The 17,402-nt window shown below is 49.3% G+C and overlaps 1 protein-coding gene across 1 annotated transcript in view; it reads right to left on the bottom strand.

Moving 5' to 3' along the window:
* Positions 1-871: 871 nt before the first annotated feature.
* The window catches only part of LOC137305835 (estrogen-related receptor gamma-like), a 38,602-nt gene continuing 22,071 nt past the window's right edge, over positions 872-17,402 (bottom strand). The window contains exons 4-7 of the mRNA XM_067974761.1: positions 14,930-15,040; positions 12,234-12,395; positions 5,556-5,825; positions 872-1,360 (exon numbers count right to left, since the gene is read on the bottom strand). Of these exons, the coding sequence (XP_067830862.1) occupies positions 1,116-1,360; positions 5,556-5,825; positions 12,234-12,395; positions 14,930-15,040 (788 nt within the window). The 3' untranslated portion in view covers positions 872-1,115. The remainder of the gene's footprint in view (positions 1,361-5,555; positions 5,826-12,233; positions 12,396-14,929; positions 15,041-17,402) is intronic.

The raw sequence follows: 17,402 nt of genomic DNA, 5'->3' as shown, positions 1-17,402 counted from the left end.
TCAGAGAGCGAGGAAATTTACCAGGTCTCCAGGAGGTCCAGAATTTACCAGGTCTCCAGGAGGTCCAGAATTTACCAGGTCTCCAGGAGGTCCAGAATTTACCAGGTCTCCAGGAGGTCCAGAATTTACCAGGTCTCCAGGAGGTCCAGAATTTACCAGGTGTCCAGGAGGTCCAGAATTTACCAGGTCTCCAGGAGGTCCAGAATTTACCAGGTCTCCAGGAGGTCCAGAATTTACCAGGTCTCCAGGAGGTTCAGAATTTACCAGGTCTCCAGGAGGTTCAGAATTTACCAGGTCTCCAGGAGGTCCTGAATTTACCAGGTGTCCAGGAGGTTCAGAATTTACCAGGTCTCCAGGAGGTTCAGAATTTACCAGGTCTCCAGGAGGTCCTGAATTTACCAGGTCTCCAGGAGGTCCAGAATTTACCAGGTCTCCAGGAGGTTCAGAATTTACCAGGTCTCCAGGAGGTTCAGAATTTACCAGGTGTCCAGGAGGTCCTGAATTTACCAGGTCTCCAGGAGGTTCAGAATTTACCAGGTCTCCAGGAGGTTCAGAATTTACCAGGTCTCCAGGAGGTCCCGAATTTACCAGGTCTCCAGGAGGTTCAGAATTTACCAGGTCTCCAGGAGGTTCAGAATTTACCAGGTCTCCAGGAGGTCCAGAATTTACCAGGTCTCCAGGAGGTCCAGAATTTACCAGGTCTCCAGGAGGTTCAGAATTTACCAGGTGTCCAGGAGGTTCAGAATTTACCAGGTCTCCAGGAGGTCCAGAATTTACCAGGTTTCCAGGAGGTCCCAAATTTACCAAGTGTCCAGGAGGTCCAGAATTTGTGCGCCAGCATGACCTCGCGACCTGTGAGATAGGCAGGCAGCCAGTGTCACGTTAGCTCCAGGTTATATATTAAAGTCGAAGACATGAACCGCCTTTGCGTTCGAATAACATGTCATGGCTTGAGGCTGCATTTCAGGGTGAAATGGGTATCAGGCTCCAGAGTCTGGATGGGCCTGGGTCTTAGTTGCAGTTCAGGAAATGACTGCCCACAGCAGGGTAACGGCAGCTGAGTTTGGGGTGGGGGTGGGGGAGAAGGTGTTTAGGCAGATCCCCCTCTCCAGCTCTCAGACTTTAGCCTCCAGCATCTCGAGGAACAGTTTGTGCATTGCCACTTTACCCTCCATCTTGATGCGACAGAAACGCTGCACGGCCTTGTTTGCCGTTTGCCGGAGAAGTGGTAAAGTCATCAGAAGCTTGCCGCCGCGATGTGGGTCCTCCAGGTGCTGGTTCTTCTCGTACTCCTGGAGTGCCTCGTGAAGGACATCCTGGAGGCTCTGAATCGCCTCTACGTTTTCGATATTCATCGAGTCTGTAACCGATAAAGGAAAACATGAGGCCTGTTCCTGCTTAGACTTTCTACCATTCCCCTCAGGGGGCAGGCTGGTTTCCATTCTCACCTTTGGTTCAGAAAGCTGTAGGTTTGAGCCCTATGTCAGGCCTTAAACACATATAAAGGCTCTTAGCGCAGTACCATACTGGGGGACTATTGCCTTGTTAGTTGTGGTAACGCCTGGTTTACCTGTACCGATGGATGACAATGATCCTGTGACAATATTCAAAGAGACGTAGCAAATTCTCCAAGCCAACGTCCAACCAATTACCGTCACTGAAAATAGATTATCTGGTCATTCATCTCATTGCTGTTTTGGGATCTTGCTTTGTCCTGTATTGGTTGTGTAAGTGTTTTAAAGCATTACTCCAAAGCTCTCCTGGCCAACGCCCATTCTCCGGTCTCCATAAACAGCAGCTGATCCAAAGCCCGAACTTGATTCTACACAAAGAGTGTTCATTCATCAAAACTGTCTGCAGCGACTGACATTGCTTCTCACACCCCCGACATCTCACATTTAAAATTCTTATCCTTGTATTCGAGGGTGTGCTGCACTGTCGGAGGGTCAGTACTGAGGGAGTGCTGCACTGTCGGAGGGTCAGTACTGAGAGAGTGCTGCACTGTCGGAGGGTCAGTACTGAGAGAGTGCTGCACTGTCGGAGGGTCAGTACTGAGGGAGTGCTGCACTGTCGGAGGGTCAGTACTGAGAGAGTGCTGCACTGTCGGAGGGTCAGTACTGAGAGAGTGCTGCACTGTCGGAGGGTCAGTACTGAGGGAGCGCTGCACTGTCGGAGGGTCAGTACTGAGAGAGTGCTGCACTGTCGGAGGGTCAGTACTGAGAGAGTGCTGCACTGTCGGAGGGTCAGTACTGAGGGAGCGCTGCACTGTCGGAGGGTCAGTACTGAGGGAGCGCTGCACTGTCGGAGGGTCAGTACTGAGGGAGTGCTGCACTGTCGGAGGGTCAGTACTGAGAGAGTGCTGCACTGTCGGAGGGTCAGTACTGAGGGAGCGCTGCACTGTCGGAGGGTCAGTACTGAGGGAGCGCTGCACTGTCGGAGAGTCAGGACTGAGGGTGTGCTGCACTGTCGGAGGGTCAGTACTGAGGGTATGCTGCACTGTCGGAGGGTCAGTACTGAGGGAGTGCTGCACTGTCGGAGGGTCAGTACTGAGAGTGCTGCACTGTCGGAGGGTCAGTACTGAGGGTGTGTTGCACTGTCGGAAGGTCAGTACTGAGGTTGTGCATTGGTGTGTGCGTGTGTGTGTGTGTGTGTGCACGTGTGTGTGCACGTGTGTGCATTGGGATATGTGTGTGCATTGGGGTGTGTGCGTGTTGGGCTGTGTGTGCGCTCATGTGTGCGTTGGGTGTGAGTGTGCACATGTGTGTGCGTTGGGGTGTGTGCATGTGTGTGTGCATGTGTGTGCATTGGATGTGGATATGGATGTGGATATGTGTGCGTTGGGGTGTACGGCGTGTGTGTGCACATGTGTGTGCATGTGTGTGCATTGGGGTGTGTGTGCATGTGTGTGTGCACGAGTGCATTGGGGTGTGGATGTGGGTGTGTGGGTGTGTGCACATGTGTCTGTATTGGGGGGTGTGTGTGTGTGTTTGTGTGTGTGTTTGTGTGTGTGTTGGGGTATGTGTGTGTGTGTGTTGGGGTGTGCGTGTGTGTGTGTGTTGGGGTGTGCGTGTGTGTGTGCATGTGTGGGTTTGTAGGTTTGTGTGTGTAGGTGTGTGTATGTGTGTGTGCAGGTGTGTGGGGGTGTGTGTGTGTGTGTAGGTGTGTGTGTGGAGATGTGTGTGTATGGGTGTGTGTGTGGGTGTGTGTGTGTGTGTGGGTGTGTGTCTCTCTTGTCTTTCTTCTCCCTTGCTCTCCTTTCTCTCTGCCCTTTCTGTAATTATTTGCTCCTATGAACAAACACCAATGGAAAAGTAACAATGTTGTGTCAATCAATTTGATTGATGAACTCTTAATTACAAAATCAATTTTTGTTCTTTCCCCTCCCTATTTCCCAATTCTTTCCCGAGGGAGCAATTTTCCTCCAATGCCCTTAAAGTCTATTATACCCACTCGGCCTGCAGCAGTGAGAGCCAATCTGGCCTTTCTCTCTCTCTTTCTGAGTGTTCGTCATTATTCTGGGCCATTGGAGACCTTGACAACTCCAGCTAGACAGCTGCACCGTCTGTCGATACAGCAGGTCACGTCTCTCGCTCAGGAAGTGACAGATGTCAATAACTTTATCGGTCATCAGCTTCCTTTTAGCAAACAATTTAAAAAGTTCTTTCTTTTGCCTTGTAAATGTGGGCCAGAGAGTGCTTTGTATCTGTGAGGAGTGTGAGTTGGTGCATGTATTATATCCCTGCGAGATCATTCTTTTGTAATTAACAGGCGCCACACAAACAGCTCCCAGAATTAACCACAGAGAAAAAACATCCTCGACAGAGAATCTAGACTCTAAAGGGAAGGACGGAAAGACCAGGGAACCGTCAGAACTCGGGGAAACAAAAGCCGTCAGAAAACGAAGCATGATCAGACTCTCAGTTATAAAACTCCCTCAGTATAAGACTCTCAGTTATAACACTCTCTCTGTTACCCTGCTCCCTCAGTATAAGACCCTCAGTTATAACACTCCCTCAGTCTAAGACTCTCAGTTATAACACTCCCTCAGTATAAGACTCTCAGTTATAACACTCCCTCAGTATAAGACCCTCAGTTATAACACTCCCTCAGTATAAGATTCTCAGTTATAACACTCCCTCAGTCTAAGACTCTCAGTTATAACACTCCCTCAGTATAAGACTCTCAGTTATAAAACTCCCTCAGTATAAGATTCTCAGTTATAACACTCCCTCGGTATAAGACTCTCAGTTATAACACTCCCTCAGTCTAAGACTCTCAGTTATAACACTCCCTCAGTATAAGACTCTCAGTTATAACTCTCCCTCAGTCTAAGACTCTCAGTTATAAAACTCCCTCAGTATAAGACTCTCAGTTATAATATTCCCTCAGTCTAAGACTCTCAGTTATAAAACTCCCTCAGTCTAAGACTCTCAGTTATAAAACTCCCTCAGTATAAGACTCTCAGTTATAACTCTCCCTCAGTATAAGATTCTCAGTTATAACTCTCCCTCAGTATAAGACCCTCAGTTATAACACTCTCTCTGTTACCCTGCTTCATTGGTATAAGATTCTCAGGGCAAACAAGGCAAGGGAATACACAATAAATGGGAGGATACTGAGAAGCATAAAGGAACAGAGGGACCTTGGAGTGCATGTCCACAGATCCCTGAAGGTAGCAGGACAGGTAGATAAAGTGGTTAAGAAGGCATATGGGATATTTTCCTTTATTAGCCGAGGCACAGAATATAAGAGCAGGGAGGTAATGCTAGAAATGTATAAAACGCTAGTTAGGCCACAGCTTGAGTACTGCGTACAGTTCTGGTCACCACATTACAGGAAAGATGTGATTGTACTAGAGAGGAGTTTACGAGGATGTTGCTCGGGCTGGAGAATTTTAGCTATGAGGAAAGATTGGATAGGCTGGGGCTGTTTTCTTTGGAACAGAGGAGGCTGAGGGGAGATTTAATTGAGGTGTATAAAATTATGACTGGACTAGATAGAGTGGATAGGGAGGACCTATTTCCCTGAGCAGAGGGGTCAGTGACCAGGGGGCATGGATTTAAAGTAATTGGTGGAAGGATTAGAGGGGAGCTGAGGAAAATCTTTCCCCCAGAGGGTGGTGGGGGTCTGGAACTCACTGCCTGAAAGGGTGGTGGAGGCAGAAACCCTCAACTCATTTAAAAAGTACTTGGATGTGCACCTGAAGTGTCGTAACCCACAGGGCTACAGACCAAGAGGGGGAAAGTGGGATTAGGCTGGATAGCTCTTTTCCGGCAGGCACAGACACGATGGGCCGAATGGCCTCTTTCTGTGCCGTAAATTTCTATGATTCTATAACACTCTCTCCGTTACCTTACCCTCAGTATAAGGCTCTCAGTTATAACTCTGTTACACACCCCACCCTCAATATACGACTCTCAGTTATAACACTCTCTTTGTTACACTCCACCCTCAGTACACACCACAGGACCATATACTGTCACCTGATCTTCAGGTGTGTTTAGCTCCACCCAGTGCGGCCTGAGATTGTGAGAGAGTCGAGTGATGGTTGATACCTGAATTAGCGAGGGCCATGGCCTTCAGTGTGACAAACTCTTCCTTGTCGAGATGTAGCTTGCGGTATTTTTTGATCAGCTGTAGCAGTGTGCAGTACAGGTCGAGGAGTCCAGCCATCCGGCACTGCTCACGGTCCATGATTAAATCATCCGCGTAGACCAGTCCTTCATCATAGGGCAGTGAGCGGAAGACAACACCCAGAATCAGGACTTCCATCCAGGCACTCTGGAGGAGGCTCATTTGATCTCCCAGCGACAGTGTGGAGAAACCTGGGGGAGTTGAGACAAATGTAAGATTGATCTTAGTGGTCCAACGTTATAGCCCGCAGATCACCCACCCGCTAATTCCTGATTTATCTTGTTTCCTCTCCTACTCATTTCAGGTGTGCCAATCATAGAATCACAGAAGGAGGCCATTCGGCCCGTCGTGCCTGTGCTGGCTCTTTGGAAGAGCTGTCCAATTAGTCCCACACCCCGTAACCCTGTGTCCGATTGCTTTTTGAAAGTTCCCGTGGAATCTGATTCCACCGCCCTTTCAGGGAGTGCGTTCCAGATCATAACAACCCTCTGTGTGAAAAAAATTCTCCTCATTTCCCCTCTAGTTCTTTTGCCAATTATTTTAAATCTATGACCTCTGGTTACCGACCCACTTGCCAGAGGAAACAGTCTCTCCCTACTTGCTCTATCAAAACCCCTCCTAATTTTGAACACCCCTATTAAATCTCCCCTTAACCTTCTCCGCTCTAAGGAGAACAATCCCAGCTTCTCCAGTCTCTCCACAAAACTGAAGTACCTCATCCCTGGTATCATCCTGGTAAACCCTTTCCAAAGTGTGGTGCCCAGAATTGTACACAATACTCCAGTTGAGGCCTAACCAGTGATCTATAAAGGTTTAGCATGACTTCCTTGTTTTTGTATTCAATGCCCCTGTTTACAAAGCCGAGTATCCCATTCGCTTTCTTAACCGCCTTATCAACTTGTCCTGCCACCTTCAAAGATTTGTGAATATTCACCCCCAGGTCCCTCTGCTCTTGCACCCCCCTCAAAATAGTACCATTTAGATTATACTGCCTCTCCATGTTGTTCCTCCCAAAGTGCATCACTTCACACTTATCCGCATTAAATTGCATCTGCCCTGTGTCTGCCCATTTCACCAGTCTGTCCACGTCCTCCTCAAGTCTGCTACTATCCTCCTCACTAATTACTACATTGCCAAGTTTTGTATCATCCGGAAACTTCGAAACTGTACTCCCTACACCCAAGTCCAGGTCATTTATATATAACAAGAAAAGCAATGGTCCCAATACCGATCCCTGGGGGACCCCACTGCAAACTTCCCTCCAGTCAGAAAAACATCTATTCACCACTACTCTCTGCCCCCTATCCCTTAGCCAATTATGTACCCAAGTTACCACCGTCCCTTTAATCTCATGTGCTTCTACTTTCCGGGTAAGTCTGTTATGAGATACTTTATCAAATGCCTTTTGAAAGTCATCTATTGTACTACCCTCATCAACCCTCTCTGTTACTTCACCAAAGAGCTCAATCAGGTTAGTCAGACACGATTTGCCTTTAACAAATCCGTGCTGGCTGCCTCTTATTAACCCTTGCTTCTCCAAGTGACAATTAATTTTGTCTTGACAATGGTCTCTAGCAGTTTTCCCACCACTGATGTTAGACTGACTGGCCTGTAGTTACCAGGTTTATGGGAGGTGGGGGACTGCCTGTGTTCTGATGCTTTATATGCTGGAGGCAAAATGTCTCCATATCATTGGGCCTGGACAATCACCTTTACCAGTTTAGTGTCCCACAGACACCCGAACACTCAGCAACTCTGAGGATCAAAATGCACATTCCGGCATTTGTAAGATTGTGGGGAACGGAGAGGGGAAAGTGTCTCATAAAACTGCCTGAAGCATTGAACACGAGAGCTGCAATCAAATCAGGATAACATGGCAGCTTTCATCTAAGATCCACAGGACTGATAATCACACAGGGGCTGTGATTAGAGCATTGAACAATCTCTTTCGCTTTCATTACTTGCCATTGGAGATTTTTATCTGAACAACACCTCTGCCTCTGGATCCCAAGTGACTCTTATTTTCATTTTTTTTTTTAGCTGATTAATACAAAACTGGGTTTAGAAAAGATTAATTAACAGATAGTAATCAGCAGATCGATAGGATGGAGATCAGACGTTTGGTGTCATGGAATGAGGTCCTTCACAGACACTGAACTTTCTGTCTCTGATGACAAAGCTTTAATCCCCATGGCTCAATGTGTGAATGCACCGTCTGTACCGAGACTCCGAGACTCCCGGTTCTGCCTAAAATAGGCCTCTGCACTCCAGGGTTAGGGAGGGAACGGGCCAGGGTCGAGTCAGGATCGGGCCGGGGTCGAGTCAGGATCGGGTCGGGATTGGGATCGGGATCGGGTCAGGATCGGGATCGGGATCGGCGCAGATGCCCGTTTTATCCCCTGCCCGATTTTATGCTCCAATGAAGTCAAAAAGGGGCGGAGTGTAAACCCCTTCCCACCGGGTGAGACAGGTTAAAATCACCCACTATGGGTGTGTGGACACTGGGCTGTGATGCCCCCCATGTTCGTATAGCTCACTGGTAGTATCGGTCCCATTGCTCATATGGTGAATCCCGTATTTCCGCAAAGATTTGGATTTGATTTAGAGAATAGTTAATTCAAATCAGAGCATTTAGATTGTGAACCCGCACCCCATTTTGAGGAGTGAAAGGGGATGTGTGTGTGAGGCGGGGTACTGGAGGGGCCCAGAGAAAGTATGTGTTAATCTCAAGCCTCCGTGCTGCTCTGTCAGTTCCTCCCTAAATCTGTAATGATGGTCTCCAGTGTGTAAATGAGAAGGGCCACAGATTCATCCCCGGCCCGTCCTGTGTTAACTGATCTCAGTCAAAGTGATGGTAGAGTGGGGTGGAGGTGGGGGAGGACAGGCATCCGGAGATCCTGCCGTTAATCAGTCCCAATCCTGCTGGAAAGCCAGTACACGTGTGTGAGTGAGTGTGAGTGTGTGAGTGTATGTGTGCGAGGGTGTGAGAGAGTGTGTGTGTGTGTGAGAGAGTGGACTTCTGGCGAGGACAGGATTGGGCCCCCACGGTGGAATAGCTGACTGACACTCTTTGGGTTCTCTGGGACCGGGAGTCGGGGAGTCAGGGACCAGGAGTCAGGGAGTTGGGGACCGGGAGCTGGGGAGACGGGGAGTCGGGGTCCGGGAGTCGGGGACCAGGAGTCAGGGAGTTGGGGACCGGGAGCTGGGGAGACGGGGAGACGGGGAGTCGGGGTCCGGGAGTCGGGGACCAGGAGTCGCGGAGACGGGGAGACGGGGAGTCGTTTCCTTTGTAGGAAAACTGAGAGAAAGAAGAAGAGACAAAAACAAATAATATGCATCTTGACGGTGACTTGCTGCATCTTATCAGAGTGACATTGTACAGCAAGCTGCCCTCAGCTCTTCTGGAGACAGGTATTGATCACTGCCATGGCCCCTAAGCCTTTCGTTTTTGACAATTAATTAATTTCCACTTAGTGGGGCACTTTCAGTTTTAATTAGCTCTGTCAGACGGACAAAAAAGCAAACTCCACTCACCCTTGCTGAGCTCGTTCTTATATTATTTTTGTTCCGAAGCCCAGGTGAACGGTTTGGGCCACAGTGAGGACTCCAAGATTGGAAAGGGTAAAAGACGAGGTGAGTTGGGATGTGGCAATTAGGTGACTCCGAGTTTGGTTTGAAGCCTGTAGATTATAGGAGGAAGGAAAGACCGAGGGGGCGAGGAGTTCCTCAGTTTTGATGTCCTGAGAAAGAACGAACTGGAGTAGACAGTGCGAAGAGATGTGAGCGGGGCAGGAACAAGGGAGGAAAGTTCAGCAGGGAAAGGACCACAGTGATATTGAAAGAGAGAGAGAGAGAGAAAGAGGATTTGCCTTTCTCTTGGATCACGTGTTGGATTGTGGGAGGAGATTCGCCAGGTATGGGATCATTGGCCGAGTCTTTGGGAAATTTGGTTTTATAGAGAGGGAGGAATTGTTGAGGTGAGAGGAAGAGTAATTGGTGAAATCAGGGAGATGGTGAGGGGTGAAACCATCGAAGGTAAGATGGTGGGTGTTACTGGTTGGACTTTCTGTGGGGACTGAAATGTTTCTAATGTCAAATACAATGGCAGCATACTGCACCAAAGCTAAGCCTGATCCAGGTCCCCATCCTCATCACCACCTCCTCCCCACTCCCTCGCCTCCTGCTCAACCCATCCCCCTCCTCACCCCCTCCTCCCTCCATCCACACCGCCTCCCCCTCACCCCCCAACCCCTCCTCACCCCCTCGCCCCCTGCTCACCCCTCCCCCCTCCTCAGCCCCTCCTCCCTCCATCCACACCCCCTCCCCCTCACCCCCACCCCCTCCCCACTCCCTCGCCTCCTGCTCAACCCTCCCCCTCCTTACTCCCTCCTCCCTCCGCCCACACCCCCTCCCCCTCACCCCCCACCCCCCTCCTCACCCCCTCGCCCCCTGCTCACCCCTCCCCCCTCCTCAGCCCCTCCTCCCTCCATCCACACCCCCTCCCCCTCACCCCCACCCCCTCCTCACCCCCTCCTCCCTCCATCCACACCCGCTCCCCCTCACCCCCAACCCCTCCTCACCCCCTCGCCCCCTGCTCACCCCCACCCCCTCCTCACCCCCTCCTCCCTCCATCCACACCCCCTCCCCCTCACCCCCACCCCCTCCTCACCCCCTCCTCCCTCCATCCACACCCCCTCCCCCTCACCACCACCCCCTCCCACTCCCTCGCCTCCTGCTCAACCCTCCCCCTCCTTACTCCCTCCTCCCTCCATCCACACCCCCTCCCCCTCACCCCCACCTCACCCCCTCCTCCCTCCATCCACACCCGCACCCCCTCACCCCCAACCCCTCTTCACCCCCTCGCCTCCTGCTCAACCCTCCATCCACACCCCCTCCCCCTCCACCCCCTCGCCCCCTGCTCACCCCTCCCCCCCACCTCAGCCCCACCTCCCTCCATTCTCACCCCCCTCCCTCTCGCTCCCCCCCCTCCCTCGGCCCCTACTCGTCCCCCTCCTCCTTCCATCCTCGCCCCTACCCCCTCCTCACCCCCTCGCCCCCCGGCTCCCTCCTCACGCCTCCTCCTCCCTCACCCTCCTGACCCCCCTCCACCTAACGCCCCTCGGTGGAGGGAAGGGGGGTGAGGAGGGGGTGAGGATGGCGGTGAGGAGGGGATATCTGACGGGGACAGGACACCCTTTGGGTTGAATTTTCGGCCCACACTCACTATCTAAGCTCACTCTTAGAGCAGAGTCTCTGGAAATCGGAGAGTCGCCAATGCCTGAGGAACGGAAGTGTCAGTGCCTTCAGGAGAGGAGAGAAACGTTTGAGGTGGGAGCAGGGAAGAAAGATTTTAATAAAAATCGGCATCTAGAACATGTTAAGAACCTGAAGGAACAATTTGAGAAATATTCCCTGGGAGACCGAGATCAAACAGGGCAACAATGAAACAATGGCATCCACTGTGATTCTCACCCTGTTTCAGTGCTGGGCCAGGTTTGGTCTCAGAGACACAGTTTGCACCAGGAAATCCCCCCTCCCCCCAAGGGTTTGAACTGATTCCGAACATTTCTTCAATATTTGCGCAGTGACTGTAGCGAAAAGCTTTTCCTGATGCTGATACTTTATTGGTGAATTGGGAGGCTAATTGATGAAATCTCACAGTCTGGCATTTCACTGTGTTTAATTCCATTTACAACATCCCACAGAGATACAGCAACCCCTCCCGCCCCACACACACACACACATACACACACACACATATACACACACACATACAGACACACACGCATACATACACGCACACACACAGATGCATGCACACACGCATACACATACACATGCACATACGCGGGCATACACACACATGCATACACACATGCACATGCACAGACAGGCACATACACATGGATACACATGCACACAAACATGTGCATACACACATATATATGTACACATCCACACACACGCACACACACACACGCATACACATGTAGACACACATGCACAAATACACACACATGCATACATACACACACATATGCACAGATGCATAAATACACGATACACACAAATGCACATACGCATAAGCACACACACATGCATACACACACATGCGCATAAACACGCACACACATAAACACACACACATACATATACACATGCACACACGTACACACACGCAAACATGCATACACATACACACATACACATGCATACACACAGGCATACACACATATGCATACAAACACACGAATACACCCATGCACACACACCCATGCATATATGTACACATGTGCACACAAAAACATGCATACCCACACATGCATATACAAGTACGGACAAACACATACACATGCATACATATGAAATACATACACACACATGGACATGCACGCACATACACATGCGCATACACACATACATACATGCACACACATGCATTCATGTACATGTTCACACACATACGTAAACCAATATGCATAAACCCACACACACGCAAACAGATACACGAATACACACACACACACACCGCACACACACACACACACACGAGAGGTTCAGGCTGACCCCAGGGTTTCTATTCAGGGGAACACTGCTACCTGGGATGTGCTTGGCCCAGCCAATGATGACGACCAGTTCTCTGTCTGCCAGGTCACAGAGTGTCGTGAGGACCTTGACATCACTCTCGGGGGCAGTTGGGTCAGGCATCGCGAAGATCTTGTCTGGTTCCACCAACAGGAGATGGGAAACAATTTTATTCCCTGGAAGAAAAATTAAGGTTTTTAATTATGAGCTGGATCCCAGAGACTCTGATTGATGGATGTTTATTGGCCCAATCTGTCAGTGTCCAATGAAAGCTCTTAGTCTGTGGGACAACCGTCACTGCCCTCCGACCCTCACTGCCCTCCGACCCTCACTGCCCTCTGACCCTCACTGCACACCGTCTCCCCCGACCTCCGATCACCCCCTGACCCCTGTCTCCGCCGACCGCCCGTCTCCCCTGACCTCCCTTCACCCCCTAACCCTGTCACCCCCTAACCTCCAGTCACCCCTGACTCCCCCATCACCCCTGACCCCGTCTCCCCCTGACCCCCCCGTCACCCCCTGACCTCTGGTCACCGCTAGACCTCCTGTCTCCCCCTGACCCCCCCCCCCCCCCCCCGTCTCCCCGTGACCTCTGGTCACCCCCAGACCGCCTGTCACCCCTGACCCCCCTGAACTCCCGTCACCCACTGACCTACCTGACCTCCGTCACCCCTGACCTCCCGTCACCCCAGCCCCCCTGGCCCCCTCACCCCCCTGTCTTCACCACAGTGAACAATTTGCCCAGTTCCCTTCATAATCTTGAAAAACCTCAACGTTGCCTCCTTTCCAAAGAAAACTAACGACTTCCGAAACCATCCTGATATCGACATCAGACACCGGACACCCAAAATTTCCTCTTGGAACCTGTTGCCGTGACTAACTGGCTGGCAGAGGACAGGGAGACAGGTTTGCAGGTTCTTCCTCTGAGGTAAGATCCTTCACCACCTCAACCCATCACCTATTCGGGTTCAATAGGATCGGATCCGTTGAGATCAGGTGAAGTGGCCATTAAAGCTAATGTGGTCACCGATTGTCAGTCAGACTCTTGAGGAGGATCCAAGAGGCAAACCAGACACCAGAGCTGAGATTTCCCTGATGTGTTATTTTAGTGCTGGCATTAACCCCTTCACAACGACATAAGAACATAAGAAATAGGAGCAGGAGTAGGCCACATGGCCCCTCGAGCCTGCTCCGCCATTCAATCAGATCATGGTTGATCTTCAACCTCAACTCCACTTTCCTGCCCAATCCCCATATCCCTTGATTCCCCTAGAGTCCAGAAATCTCTTTATCTCAGCCTTGAATATATTCAACGACGCAGCATCCACAGCCCTCTGGGGTAGAGAATTCCAAAGATTCACAACCTGCTGAATGAAGAAATTCCTTGTCGTCTTAGTCTTAAATGGCCGACCTCTTATCCTGAGACTATGCCCCCTAGTTCTAGACTCTCCAGCCAGGGGAAACAACCTCTCAGCATCTACCCTGTCGAGCCCCCTCAGAATCTTATATGTTTCAATGAGATCACCTCACATTCTTCTAAACTCCAGAGAGTATAGGCCCATTCTACTCAATCTCTCCTCATAGGACAACCCTCTCATCCCAGGAATCAATCTAGTGAACCTTCGTTGCACCCCCTCTAAGGCAAGTATATCCTTCCTTAGATAAGGAGACCAAAACTGTACACAGTACTCCAGGTGAGGTCTCACCAAACGTCATGTTAAACTTGCTGACAATGGTATTAAAATAATGGCAATTGGAAAATCTAAACTTAAACTTCTTTTGCTGTGAAATAAAACACCAATTATCCATTCACTTCTGTGATATTAGTTCAATGAGATTGAATTTCCTGAGAGCGCAGGTAGATAAAGCCATTAAAGGGTCCAGCATGTTTTATAAATAGAAGCATAGAGTGCAAGAGAAAAGAAGCATTGATCGGTTTGTACAAAACATTGTTTAGGTTATAACTCGAGGACTGTGTGTAGTTTTCAGCATCATTATAGAAAGGACATTAAAGAGAGTGCGCAGTGTAGATTCACCAGGATGATGTCACAAATGGGAAGCTATAGTTATAAGCAGAGACTTGAGATACTGAGACTATTCTGCAAAAGCAGAGAAGGTTAAGAAGAGCTGTGATAAAGGTTTTTTTGAAGGGTCTTGATAGAATAAATCAGGAGAGATTATTCCCTCTGGTTGGGGCGTCAGTGATGAGAGGTCATCAATTTAAAATGGTCACTAACAAAGTCAGAAGAGGACTTTAGGATGAAATGTCTTTTATCAAAGGGTTTTGGAGCACAGAATGCTTTCCACGGTGGGGTTGGCTGCATCTTTTAAGGGAAAATTAGATAAATATTTGAAGCAGATACAATGCTATGAGGAGAGAGCAGGGCAGTGGGATTAGTTTTTGGATTGCCCTAGTAAAGAGCCAGCACAGACACGATGGGCCGACTGGCCTCCTTCTGGGCTGAACTTCTGGTTCCGTGGTTTTCAAAGGACATCCAGCAGCAAATCTCGGAATTCAAGCCATGACCCCATTTCCATCCCACCCGGTTTTGAACTTGGCAAAAGGAGGGATATTCCAGTTCAACCTTTTGCTCTGGTTCTCAGTGCCGATAAAGAACGTTTTTACCAATCGTCTGGGCTCAGTTCAAACCCCCCTGCCTAGACTACTGGTGATGCCAACAGCTGAACACGCCGGAGTTTTGGAACGTACCTGATTTTTTGGCGGGTTGGCAATACTGTGAGTTCAGGTAAACGGCGCTGTCCTCCACAAACCGTCGTTTGTACTTCTGGCGTCCTCCCCTCACACGGTCCAGACGCACGCCTGTGGGGCAAGAAAGCAGCTCCATCAGCAGGCATGGCAGCCAATTTATACACAGCAAGCCCCCAGAAACAGCAAATCAGACAATGACCAGTTCATCTATTTTGCTGGTGTTGGTTGAGGGAGGGAGGAAACCGGGGAGAAATCCCTGCTCCTTTTCAAATAGGATATTTTCAATCCAACAAATATGTAGACGGATTTAATTTAACGTCTCATACCCCTCACTGGAACACAGATATACCACACACCCCTCACTGTAACATAGATATACCACACACCCCTCACTGTAACATAGATATACCACACACCCCTCACTGGAACACAGATATACCACACACCCCTCACTGGAACACAGATATACCACACACCCCTCACTGGAACACAGATATACCACACACCCCTCACTGGAACACAGATATACCACACATCCTCACTTTAACACAGATATACCACACACCCTCACTGGAACACAGATATACCACACACCCCTCAGTGTAACACAGGTATACCACACACCCCTCACTGTAACACAGATATACCACACACCCCTCATTGTAATTTAGATATACCACACACCCCTCAGTGTAACACAGGTATACCGCACACCCCTCACTGTAACACAGATATACCACACACCCCTCATTGTAACTTAGATATACCACACACCCCTCACTGTAACACAGATATACCACACACCCCTCGCTGTAACACAGATATACCACACACCCCTCACTGTAACACAGATATACCACACACCCCTCATTGTAACTTAGATATACCACACACCCCTCACTGTAACACAGATATACCACACACCCCTCGCTGTAACACAGATATACCACACACCCCTCACTGTAACACAGATATACCACACACCCCTCACTGTAACAGATATACCACACACCCCTCACTGTAACACAGATATACCACACACCCCTCACTGTAACAGATATACCACACACCCCTCATTGTAACTTAGATATACCACACACCCCTCACTGTAACACAGATATACCACACACCCCTCACTGTAACAGATATACCACACACCCCTCACTGTAACAGATATACCACACACCCCTCACTGTAACACAGATATACCACACACCCCTCACTGTAACACAGATATACCACACACCCCTCACTGTAACAGATATACCACACACCCCTCACTGTAACAGATATACCACACACCCCTCACTGTAACACAGATATACCACACACCCTCACTGTAACACAGATATACCACACAGCCCTCGCTGTAACACAGATATACCACACACCCCTCACTGGAACACAGATATACCACACACCCCTCACTGTAACACAGATATACCACACACCCCTCACTGTAACACAGATATACCCCACACCCTCACTGTAACACTCTGATATCATAGTATCATAACAGGTCCAACACAGGACGAGGCCATTTGTCCCATCGTGCCTGTGCCGGCTCTTTGAAAGAGCCCATTAGTCCTAATTAGTCCCAATTAGTCCCAATGAGACATTTAGTCCCACCCCCCTGCTCTTTCCCCATAGCCTTGTAAATATTTTCCCTTCAAGTATTTATCCAATTCCCTTTAGAAAGTTATTATTAAATCTGCTTCCACCGCCCTTTCAGGCAGTGAATTCCAGATCATTATAACTCGCTGCATAAAAAATGTTTCCTCATGTGACCTCTGGCCCTTTTGTCGATCACCTTAAATCCGTGTCCTCTGGTTACCGACCCTTCTGCCACTGGAAACAGTTTGCATTCCCTTGAGTACAGAAGATAGAGGGGTGATATAATCAAGGTGTTTAAAATGATAAAAGGATTCGATAGGGTAGTTAGAGAGAAACTATTTCCTCTGGTGGGGGAATTAAGAACGAGGGGACCTAAACCTTTATAAAACACTAGTTAGGCCTCCGCTGGGAGCATTGTGTTCAATTCTGGGCACCACACTTTAGGAAGGATGTCAAGGCCTTAGAGAGGGTGCAGAGGAGATTTACTAGAATGGTACCAGGGATGAGGGACTTCAGTTATGTGGAGAGACTGGAGAAGCTGGGGTTGTTCTCCTTAGAGCAGAGAAGGTTAAGGGTAGATTTAATAGCAGTGTTCAAAATCATGAAGGGTTTTGACAGAGTAAATAAGGAGAAACTGTTTCCAGTGGCAGAAGGGTCGGTAACCAGAGGACACAGATTTAAGGTGATCGGCTAAAGAGCCCGAGGCGACATGAGGAAACATTTTTTTACACAGCGAGTTGTAATAATCTGGAATGCGCTGCCTGAAAAAGTGGTGGAAGCAGATTCAATAGTAACTTTGAAAAGGGAATTGGATAAATACTTGAAGGGAAAAAATTTACGGGGCTATGGGGAACGAGCA

Source organism: Heptranchias perlo, chromosome 41 (genome assembly GCF_035084215.1).
Source record: "Heptranchias perlo isolate sHepPer1 chromosome 41, sHepPer1.hap1, whole genome shotgun sequence".
NCBI lineage: Eukaryota > Metazoa > Chordata > Chondrichthyes > Hexanchiformes > Hexanchidae > Heptranchias > Heptranchias perlo.
The sequence above is the reverse complement of the archived record's forward strand: the minus strand, read 5'-3'. Positions and strand labels throughout refer to the sequence as shown.